The sequence below is a fragment of the Salvelinus sp. IW2-2015 genome, unplaced genomic scaffold (genome assembly GCF_002910315.2).
Source record: "Salvelinus sp. IW2-2015 unplaced genomic scaffold, ASM291031v2 Un_scaffold1192, whole genome shotgun sequence".
In the NCBI taxonomy this organism is placed as follows: Eukaryota; Metazoa; Chordata; class Actinopteri; order Salmoniformes; family Salmonidae; genus Salvelinus; species Salvelinus sp. IW2-2015.
This window is the reverse complement of record NW_019942770.1, coordinates 441,112-452,615: the sequence shown is the minus strand read 5'-3', so window position 1 is coordinate 452,615 and position 11,504 is coordinate 441,112. Positions and strand designations below refer to the sequence as shown.

The 11,504-nt window shown below is 43.8% G+C and overlaps 1 protein-coding gene across 1 annotated transcript; it reads left to right on the top strand.

The window, feature by feature from the left end:
- The first annotated feature begins 1,027 nt into the window (after positions 1-1,027).
- On the top strand, positions 1,028-11,174 carry LOC112069995 (E3 SUMO-protein ligase PIAS2). The gene is made up of 12 exons (XM_024137393.2): positions 1,028-1,348; positions 1,685-1,772; positions 2,370-2,420; positions 2,546-2,636; positions 5,065-5,199; positions 5,324-5,429; positions 5,539-5,612; positions 5,781-5,941; positions 6,344-6,477; positions 7,586-7,775; positions 7,901-8,043; positions 8,327-11,174. Exons 1-12 carry the CDS (start codon positions 1,222-1,224, stop codon positions 8,560-8,562), a joined length of 1,536 nt encoding a protein of 511 aa, XP_023993161.1. The 5' UTR covers positions 1,028-1,221; the 3' UTR covers positions 8,563-11,174.
- Positions 11,175-11,504: the final 330 nt, after the last annotated feature.

Genomic DNA, 11,504 nt, shown 5'->3' with positions numbered 1-11,504 from the left:
GATCTGGTCTAACGACTCTGGCCTTATTCTTTATCGGTCACATATAATAAGGATTGTAAGAAAAAAGGAAATGCACACGTAACAGTGCTCAAGCATGGCCCATATAATGGTCTGCCGAGGCTTTCTTCCTGTTCTGCTCTGCCGGGGGCTTTCTTCCTGTTCTGCTCTGCCGGGGGGCTTTCCTCCTGTTCTGCTCTGCCGGGGGGCTTTCCTCCTGTTCTGCTCTGCCGGGGGGCTTTCCTCCTGTTCTGCTCTGTGGGGGCTGTGGGTGTAGTATGTGGGAGGGATGGGACTTCAAATCACACATGGGGGGGTATTATTGAATGTATCATCTAAATGGTTGTATTCTGGGTAGTTTCACAATGTCAGTTCACCATTAAGTTCTAAAATACATGTTTTGTGTGTTTGCTTTTAAAAAGTTGATAACCAAGTACGGATAAAATTACCTTTAGTCATTCTAAACGTCTTTTGTTAAAATATTTTCTTGAATATATTGCCTAGGTGTGACAAGTTGTGCTATATATCAGTATTCATTTAGCTTTTACAATTGCGTCCTCGTTAGTCTACATAGTTTTCCATTTATAAACACATTTTACAATTTCAAAATGCGGCGAATTAAATATAATATGGCATGAGAACCTGAGTTTTCCTTTAGTGGCAAGATGACTAGCCTCGTCATTCTTTACACTGTTCAAACAGACGACTAGCCTCGTCATTCTTTACACTGTTTAAACAGACGACTAGCCTCGTCATTCTTTACACTGTTCAAACAGACGACTAGCCTCGTCATTCTTTACACTGTTCAAACAGACGACTAGCCTCGTCATTCTTTACACTGTTTAAACAGATGAACATTGCTGCCTTACGTTGACATGTGTATCCTCATGTCTTCCAGAGCATGGTATCCCGTTTCGGAGTGTCTGAGCTACACGTGTTACTGGGCTTCACCGGGCGAAAAACACGAGCGGTCGCAAGCACCCCCTAAAGAACTCCTTCTGCAGTCCAGCCCACAATCAAGGAACTTAATCAACGGTTCCCACCCCAGGGCGGTAGACGGTAGTCTCCCTGACTCGGCGTTCCATCAAGTCAACGTTCTTCTAGGCAGAGGAAGGCGTTGGTGTTACCGTGGTGAGTTCTGACCTCGGTGACCTGTCTCCCTGGACTCTGACCTGGTCTCTGATTCGCTGGTGCTCAACGAGGAGACCAAATAAGGAGTTGAGGATGAACCTCCAGCAGCCCGCCCCTCTCATCCCCCCTGTCCACCCAGACATCCAGATGAAGTCTCTGCCGTTCTACGACGTGTTGGACATCCTGGTTAAACCCTCCAGCCTGGGTCAGTGTCTCTCTGGTAAATCAATCTACGTGGACCTCTACCATATTACTGGGCAGGCTTTATGTTACTGGTGACGTGAATGATGACTGCTAGACTCTGATTAGGTGTGGTTTGTTCATGTTGGTTCTCAATCTGTCTGTTTTCTTGGTGTCTATTCCATTTTTTTTTTAACCTGAAACCATCCTGTAGTCTCAAGTTGTCAGAGATCCAGTGATTGTTGTTGTCAATATCATAATATCTTTCTGGTAATCTGGATACTGGCTTGACATTACTGACCAAAGAACTGCAATGAAGTGTCTGAATGTTTGTTTGTTGTTGCATCGTGTCACACGATGTGACGTCTTTTATTAGGAGCCAGTGGTGTTCAGAGGTACAACCAAGATAAGTACTTCATCTTCGCCTTAACGCCTCAACAAGTCAGGGAGGTGTGCATCTCCAGGTATGGCCTCCTCCATTTGGCTCTGCTCTATGCCCTGCTATACTCTAGCGTACTCTGCTATACTTCTACCTTGCTATACTCTACCCTCACTAGCGTACCCTGCTATACTCTACCCTAGCGTACTCTACTCTAGCATACTCTGCTATATTCTACCCTACTCTAGCGTACCCTACTCTGCTATATTCTAGCGTACCCTGCTATACTCTACTCTAGCGTACTCTGCTATATTCTACCCCACTCTAGCGTACCCTACTCTGCTATACTCTACTCTAGTGTGCCCTGCTATACTCTAGCGTACCCTGCTATACCCTGCTAACTCTACTTGTATCCTACCCTACTGCACCCTTTCCTACCCTGCTAACTCTACTGTACCCTACTGCACCCTATCCTACCCTGCTACCTCTACTGTACCCTACCCTACTGTGCTCTACTCTACTGTACCCTACTCTACTGTACCCTACCCTACTGTGCTCTACTGTACCCTACTGTGCTCTACTCTACTGTACCCTACTCTACCCTGCTCTCGCACCCCTCCTGAGTCTTCCTGCAACATTCCATAGTAGTTCTGTTTCTAATTGTGTTGGTTCATTCTTAAAGGGACTTTTTACCAGGTGGCAGAAGAGACTATATGGTTCAGATACAGCTGAGGTGAGAATGTACAGATTGCGGTGAATATTCCAATACGCATGTAGACACATCGAGCCCCAGGAACAGATTCACTGAACTGCTTTCTGGGAATGTTTTTCTTTCTGATCCCCCTTTTTGTTTTTTAGGTTCTGTCTTTCTGAAACCAGTTGTCCCCAAGAAGACAACTACCCTAATAGTCTCTGCATTAAAGTCAATGGGAAGCTGTTCCCTCTTCCGGTATGTACTGGTTTCTTCAACTGGTCTAGGACCAGGTCCCTTCTGTCTGTGTTATTTTATTCATTATGATCTAAACAGCCAAAACTGATCCTAGATCAGCACTGTCTATTGTGAGACTATTTGTGAATACGGGCCCTGATATAATTCAGAAACATTATTTTATTTCTATGTACTTATATGAATAACATAAGGTAACTTACTTATTATTTTTTTTAACATAGTGGTTCTTCCTTTTTTAAAGTAGCATCATACGGCAGGACAGCTTGCGTGGTGCCGTAGAATTCTATGGCACGTTATTTAACGGTCAGCCATTGTTGCCACCACCAGAGGGCATCTTTGAGAAGTGAAGTTCTTGACATGACATGGAGCTGTAGGCTTAAAAAGTCCTGTTTACTGTAGCTGTTATAGCGTAACTTACTTATTGGCGTAAAGGCCTACTTTATAAGGCTACAGTAAGCATTACAAGTCATCCATATCTTTAAATACGGTCATGTATTTTAGTTATAAAACAAAATAACAACAGGAGCCTTTTAATAATTAAACAATGAATAAACCGTAACATGTTGGCTAAAGCGATAGAATTCGCGAATGTATTTGACTGTTGTTAATAGAGACTCTAAAATCGTCTTTTTGTTAGAACCGACTATATGGGATTGATTATTAGTTTTTAAATTATTATTGTATTCGTTGTGTTTATAATGTTAGAAATTTTGCTGAATTAAATTATTTATATTATGGTGTTTCTATTCCAAGAAAAACAAAAGTGTATTTTACAGTAGCCTATATAGACCTCAGGGTTTCCATTAGGACAATATGGCGCTGTACAACATGACCGGTAGGGAGTAGGCCTAGGCTACCAAGTGACAGAGTGAAGAGCAAAATGATCCTAACATTTCCACACCCTAATTCTAGTCTAACCAATACCCAACCAGAGATTCTGTGAAAATAAAAATCTGATTTGATTTATCAAGACCAGTCCCCATGCTTGTCTCAGAGTAGCGCGAAACGGGGCTGAAATAGTTGACCACACGCGGGTAGGTTATGGCTTCAAATCCTATTATAACAATTGGATGACTTTGGGAGTTTCAGTAAGCAACAACTTGTTGCCTTCATTAGCCTACGTTATTCCTTTATTTCTGTCATTCAGTGATATTTATTCCCGTAGTAATTTGTTATGGATCCATTCCATTCATTAATAAAGGTGAAATAAAAAAAATAAAAAATAAAATGGATCCATTCAGGTGAGGTTAGAAAACAATGCATGTGGGGGGCTGTGCAAAGAGATGGGTGAAGTGACATGTCTCACAAACATCCATTAATGCGTTTAATGTCCCTAAATTAATCAAGAGTCTATTGTCCTGCTGATAGCCCATCAAGGGTGGATGGCTTCTTTTGTATTGAATGAATATATGAATTAGTCATTTACCATTCTCAGTGGACACGTTGTCTGCAAGCGTTCACAGCCTGCTACACTTAATGGAAAAACGTGTTTGAAAACATGTTTTCAAAATGCCTCCAGCTGTCCATCACTTCTGTAATCCGAGAACTGTGTTGTAAAATATAAAAGACAGCATCTACAGTGGTACAAATATATTATTGGATAAAAATAACCATCCTTTCTCTCAAGAGAATGGACATTACAGTTACACCCACTGGTAGGCTAATCACACAATTGTAAAAATACTAATATATAAAAAATACAAATAAAGGTAAGAGAACTAGTGAAGAAAGTTAACCCTCTACATACACATGTATCGTATTTACATATAACAGGAATATTATAAGTGACAAGTATTTGTTATGACTTACATTTGGTCAAAAATGCACAAATATCCCTGCCAATTTAAAACGGTCTGATCTCCACGAAAGCCAGCCATTTAAACTTTACAATAGAACTCAACTCTGACTGCCACATCATCTATCAGTCTAACGACGGCAAAGAAGGACTCTGTGTTTCACAAACTCCCTTTTTCATATAGAAGGGCTGTCACTCTTCCACTCTGTGGTAAATAAAGACCGTTTGTTATTTACAGTGATTTCATTTCTGTTTTTAGAGGGAGAGAAACAAAAAGCCCACTGTGCCTATTTTCCTAAAATTGTCAGTCCACATCAAGTGTAATTGAGCCGTTTCGTATTTACCCAAGTTCCCCTTCAACTCCAGGACCGCTGCCAGCTAATACATTCTCTTCCTGATGCAGAACTCTTGTACCGGAGAGGAGAGATTTTCAGACAAACATTCACACCTCCATTAATTTCCACAGTTTAGACTACTGATAGATCAGTGTTTTAAATCCCCCTTGTGATAGTGTGGTGCAATAACAGAATGCCACCATCTACCACTAACGGTCGCAGCATAAGCTCAACCTTTTTTAAAGGAAAAACTTGATGCGAAAGTTGGTAACGCTGATACGGCAATGTTTTGTTTTAGGGTTACGCTCCTCCCCCTAAAAATGGAGTGGAACAGAAGAGACCGGGAAGACCTCTAAACATCACCTCATTGGTCAGATTGTCCTCTGCAGTACCCAATCAGATCTCTATAACGTGGGCACCTGAAATCGGAAAGGTAAGCAACTAACATTGAGGGTCAACGTACTCTTCATTATTTTATTTCTAGTAGTGGCAACTTTCTGCATTATAGCCTGATGATGTTCAAGCGGGCGTATAATTCAATTTCTGACGTGTTTCAGACGTACTCCGTGTTGGTGTATCTGGTGAGGCAGCTCACCTCTCCTCTACTGCTGCAGAGGCTCAGGATGAAGGGCATCAGAAACCCAGACCACTCTAGAGCGCTGAGTAAGCGCACGCTCATATGGTCACAGGCTTGCGCTCATGCACGCTTGCTTCCACGCGTTACTGTGTTTAATCTGTAATGCACCTGATATCTTGGTCTTTCCTCTTGCAGTAAAGGAGAAGCTGACAGCAGACCCTGATAGTGAGATTGCTACAACCAGTCTAAGAGTGTCTCTCATGTGCCCCGTAAGTAAAAACCTGCTGGAAACAAGTGCATCTGATAGTCGGTTTGATATCATTTAATAGCAGAAAAATCAGTAAATCTATTAACTCTGCTTCTTTCACTATCATTCTCTACCCCTCTCTCTTCCCCCTTTCTCCTCCTCTCATATCTCTCCTCCCATATCTCTCCAGCTGGGTAAGATGCGCCTGACAGTGCCGTGTCGAGCTCTCACCTGTTCCCACCTGCAGTGTTTCGACGCAGCCCTCTACCTGCAGATGAATGAGAAGAAACCCACCTGGGTCTGTCCTGTCTGTGACAAGAAGGCCCCCTACGAGAGCCTGATCATCGACGGGTTGGTACCTCTCTCTAATAATTATCATAATACCTGGGTCTGTCCTGTCTGTGACAAAAAGGCCCCCTACGAGAGCCTGATCATCGACGGGTTGGTACCTCTCTCAAATAATTATCATAATACCTGGGTGTGTCCTGTCTGTGACACAAATGTCACCTACGAGAGCCTCATCATCGACAGGTCAATGAGGGGGAAACTACTGTTAGACTTCTCATTAGATTATTTTGTATTTAAATAAAATATTCAATTGATTTTACAGGCCGGTTTATTGCAGCGGTAATGATCTTCTAACTTGCCTTGGTGTTTTAAAAACAAAAACAGCTCTGAATGGTGTAGAACTGTCGTGTTCTATGGAATGTCAATAGGGAAGTCGGAACATGGAACTCTCTGTCCCTCTGTCAGGTTGTTCATGGAGATTCTGAACGACTGTTCCGACGTGGATGAGATCAAGTTTCAGGAGGACGGGACCTGGTGCCCCATGAGACCACGGAAAGAGGCCCTCAGTGTGTCCTCAACCTGTATCCCAAAAATAGAACGTAAGTCAAGCAGAATATATATCTTTTTTTATTTTTAGAGAATTGGGAATAATTATAAATCATTGGATGGCGGTATCCGTTCCAGCCATTACAGTGAGCCCGTCGCTGCTGTAAATATCTTTAGTATACCTAAATTAGGAACAACGTTTTTGGCGGGTTTCGCAAAAAAGGTGTGTCGTGGAAATATTCAGTCAATAATATTTCTCAAATACCGGAGCCTCGGAGTTCAAATAGACTTTTATTACGAAGTAATATAAGCCGAGCTGGTTCAGGAAGTAACTGCCTATCCAGCCTTGGCAGACACCTTTTTAAACAGGTTTCATCCTTACATCACACACACAGTAACTCCTCTTTATGTTCATGATTCATACCATCTGGCATTTAGCCACCGTTATCTTTTTGACTTGCACTTAGTTTGGTTTCACATTAGTGCATGAATAGAAACATTACAGCCATAACACTCCTCAGACAGGTGCATGTCTAATGACGTAGACACACACACACACACACACACACACACACACACAGTGCTCTCATTCTGCTGACTACACTTTGAAATGTTATAATGGGCACAAAAATTCCTAATAGGCGTAACCATAGCAACAGTAAAATATTAGGCCGTAGCACTAAAATAAACAGACATGTCCACTCCTCAGACGGGTGCATGTCTAATGACGTAGACACACACACACACACACACACAGAGAGCGCTCTCATCCTGCTGACTTCTATGAAGTATATAATGGGCACGTGTGTACTGGAAAACGTCCCACAGATTTGAACGTTCTTAGCACGGCGGCACCTCCTCCTATGTTTTGGCTTCATATCAGTCAATATAACGCACGGTATTGGGGTTTACACATGGTTAACGACTGCCACGACGTTTTCACATCATTTCTGTATTTAGACAACCACATTATTGACATTTTTTAGAGACCGGATTAGAGACCGGATTAGAGACCGAATTAGTTTACTGCGTCTTTCTGTGGAATTCTCCCAGAGCATCCGTTGTTGAGTCACCTAACACCCCGCATATAGAATTGCAGAATTCCTTAACTACCATTTTTAACCTGTCGATTTAATACATTTTAACCCCCCACCCCCCCAGCACGTCAGTGTGCGGTGGTCCCTCCCCACAGAGAGCCCAGCTCGACCAATAAGAAGGCAGACGTGATCGACCTGACCCTAGAGAGCTCGTCAGAGGACGAGGACGACGACGAGGATGAGGTAGAGCCTGACCCGCCACTCAAGAAGCGATGCCTGTTCATGTCCAAGACAGAGGAGATGCACGCCAAGGGGTGAGTTAACTAGTGTGTTCACTTAATTAGTCTTTCAAGGGGTCAATATGGCCTCCAAATCAACCAACCACACGATGACGCTGTGTCTTAATTGATCTCTCCCTTGACTGTTTCTAATCCTCAAGAGTGCTGTCCTATCAGCCATCGACGGTGTGCCTGCCAAACGTACACGCCCTGGACACATCATCCTACCTGACGAACTCGCTAGCTGACTATACAGTCCCCTTCCACCACTCCACTATGTCCACCGTCCCTACGGACATGCAGAGTAAGTCACCCGTCCACCGTCCCTACGGACATGCAGAGTAAGTCACCCCCCCCCTGTCCACCGTCCCTACGGACATGCAGACTAAGTCTTTGTTTCCGTAATCAGGAGGGAATATGCATTGAAGTGAATCCTGCAACCAGTATTTCTGGCAAAACCCTGTGAATATCCTGAACCTAGTTGGAGCTTTGACCTCTTAGTCCTGCCCGATCAAACGATGACACGTTTTGTCTGGTAATATCCATGTCTGTGATATCCATGTCCTCCCCCGTCCCGTCTCACCTAGGTCTGGATCTGTTCTCGCTGATCCAAGGTGACCCGCAGCATTACAGAGCCCCTATGTTCCTGGATGACCTGACCAGCAACCTGCAGGGTGCCACCACCAGCGCCGGCCTGGTGTCCTCTTCTAGCCAATACGAGCCCAGCGCCCACCTCTTCTCCGCCTCTTCTTACCAAACCGGGGTTATTACCGGGGGAGGGGTGGGGTCCAACAGCATCTCAGACATCATCTCATTGGACTGATTTTGTCGTGTCACTCAAAGGAGCCGTCTATCGTAAGCCTTCAATTGACTGTGTCCCGAAATGGCATCTTCACCCCTATATAGTGCACTACTTTTGGGCCTTCCAGCAGAAAGTAGTGCACTATATATGTGCATCAGAAATGGCTACATGTCCATATCCTTCACCACTGGGACAGACTGTGTCAGTAAAGATACATTCCCTTCTTTCACCAGACCCCTGCTTTGTAGGTCAGAGTTGATAAAAGAATAAGATAGTTAGGGCCCCCCTCGCCCGGCAGACTCCACGTTGACTGAGGTGGGGCCCCCCTCGCCCGGCAGACTCCACGTTGACTGGGGTGGGGCCCCCCTCGCCCGCAGACTTCACGTTGACTGAGGTGGGGCCCCCCTCGCCCCGCAGACTTCACGTTGACTGAGGTGGGGCCCCCCTCACCCGGCAGACTCCACGTTGACTGAGGTGGGGCCCCCCTCGCCCGGCAGACTCCACGTTGACTGAGGCGGGGCCCCCCCTCGCCCGGCAGACTCCACGTTGACTGAGGCGGGGCCCCCCTCACCCGGCAGACTCCACGTTGACTGAGGCGGGGCCCCCCTCAGCCCGGCAGACTCCACGTTGACTGAGGCGGGGCCCCCCCTCGCCCGGCAGACTCCACGTTGACTGAGGTGGGGCCCCCCCTCGCCCGGCAGACTCCACGTTGACTGAGGTAATGTGGAACAGAAGATTGCCTTTTCTATTGGATGAACTGACATGGACGCGTTCAGCAGGAAGCGGGACTATGGTTGACGGTGTGGATGGTTTGAAAACGGTTGCGTGTCAGTACCTAGGAGGAGTTATCCCAAGGCAGCTCATTGTTGTATTACTAATTAGGGGTTCAAGGAGCAACACTTTGTAAAACTCCATTGTACGGTACGAGTGTTCATACTCATTGATATATTACATATTTTGTTACATCCTAAATTCAAAATGGATTCCATAGATTTTTTTTTTCTTCTCCCCCCTGCCCATCTACACACAAATACCCCATAATGTCAGTGACAACATATTTTTAAACAAATTTATTGAAATTGAAATACAAAAATAAATAATTTTCCTACGTATTTTTTTTTTTTTTACCCCTGAGTCAATACATGTTAGAACCACATCAGTCTTTCTGGGTGAGTCTCTAAGAGCTTTTCACACCTGGATTGTACAGTATTTGTTCAACAACCAACTTGAATTTTTTTTTAATCATTGCTTGACAGACGTTTTCAAGTCTTGTCATAGATTTTCAACCAGATTTATGTCAAAACTGTAACTTGGCCACTCAGGGAACATTCAATGTCTTGATAAACAACTCCAGTGTATATTTGGCCTTGTGTTTTAGGTTATTGTTCTGCTAAACGGTGAAATTAGTCTCTGTGTCTGTTGGGAAAAAACAGACTGAACCAGGTTTTCCCTCTAGGATTTTGCCTGTGCTTAGCTCCTATTCTGTTTGTTTTTATCGCCCTAGTCCTTGCAGTTGACAAGCATACCCATAACAGGATGCAGCCCACACCGTGCTTGAACATATGAAGAGTGGTACAGAGTAATGTAAGGTGTTAGATTCACCTCAAACATAACACTTTGTATTCAGGACATAAACGTATTTCTTTCCCACCATTTTTTTTGCAGTATTACTTTAGTGTCTTTCATTGCAAACAGGATGCATGTTTTGGGAATATTTTCATTCTGTACAGACTTCCTCCTTTTCACTCTGTCATTTAGGTTAGTATTGTGGAGTAACTACAATGTTGTTGATCCATCCTCCTACCACAGTCATTAAATTCTGTAACTGTTTTAAAGTCACCATTGGCATCATGTTTCCTTCCTCCGGCAAAGGAGTTGGGTATCTTTGTAGTGACTGGGTGTATTGATACACCAACCAGTGTAATTACACTGAACAAAAATATGAAACGTAACATGTGAAGTGTTGGTCCCGTGTTTCATGAGTTGAAATAAGAGCCCTGAAATGTGCCAAATGCTTATACAAATTTCTTTACATCCTTGTTACTGAACATTTCTCCTTTGCCAAGATATGCCACACCTGACAGGTGGATGGATTATCTAGAAGCTGGTTAAACGGCATGATCATTACACAGGTGCACCTTGTATCGGGGACAATAAAAGGCCACACAACACAATGTCACAGATGTCTCAAGTTTGAGGGAGCGTGCAATTGGCATGCTGACTGAAGGAATGTCCACCAGAGCTGTGGCCAGAGAATTGAATGCTCATTTCTCTACCATAAGCCACCTCCAACGTCATTTTAGAGAATTTGGCAGTACGTCCAACCGGCCTCAACTGCAGACCACGTGATAAAAAAAAAAAAAAAACATTTTATTTAACCTTTATTTAACATGTAACCACTCCGGCCCAGGACCTCTACATCTGGCTTCTTCACCTGTCGGATTGTCTGAGACCAACCACCCAAACAGCTGATTTTCTGATCTGCTCCCCTACTTATTTTTAAGGTATCTGTGACCAACAGATGCATATGTGTGTTCCCAGTCATGTGAAATCTATAGATTTAGCGCCTAATTAATTTATCTCAATTGATTGTTTTCCTTAAATGAACTAACTCAGTAAAATATTTGAAATTGTTGCATGTGTTTTATTTTTTGTTCACTGTACATCAGAAGCATATTACATGAGCTGTTTTGAGTTCTGATATTTGGCAAGCGTGGTAAGGAGTACAAAAGTAGGTCATCCTAGGGCGACGTGTCCAATTTGTCCTGGCGGTGGCACAGTAAGCCCACAGCTTGAACCCTGGTAACACTGCTTGCAGCTTTATTTATTATTATTATTATACCAATTTAGTGAAAAAATGCTAAATCCTGTGAGATGAGCCCTGGAAGGATGCAAAGTTGCATGATGGTAAAGGACCATGGGCGAAACTCAATTGGCCACATGGTGGCTCTATAGCAAGCAAT

What these genes read in the sequence shown, in the direction of transcription:
- LOC112069995 (XM_024137393.2), top strand. Translation starts at nt 1,222, where the DNA reads ATGAACCTCCAGCAGCCCGCCCCTCTCATCCCCCCTGTCCACCCAGAC. An exon ending in AGACCACTCTAGAGCGCTGA is followed by an intron (nt 5,430 to 5,538) that starts GTAAGCGCACGC and finishes TTCCTCTTGCAG; the next exon opens with TAAAGGAGAAGCTGACAGCA. An exon ending in GAGAGCCTGATCATCGACGG is followed by an intron (nt 5,942 to 6,343) that starts GTTGGTACCTCT and finishes TCCCTCTGTCAG; the next exon opens with GTTGTTCATGGAGATTCTGA.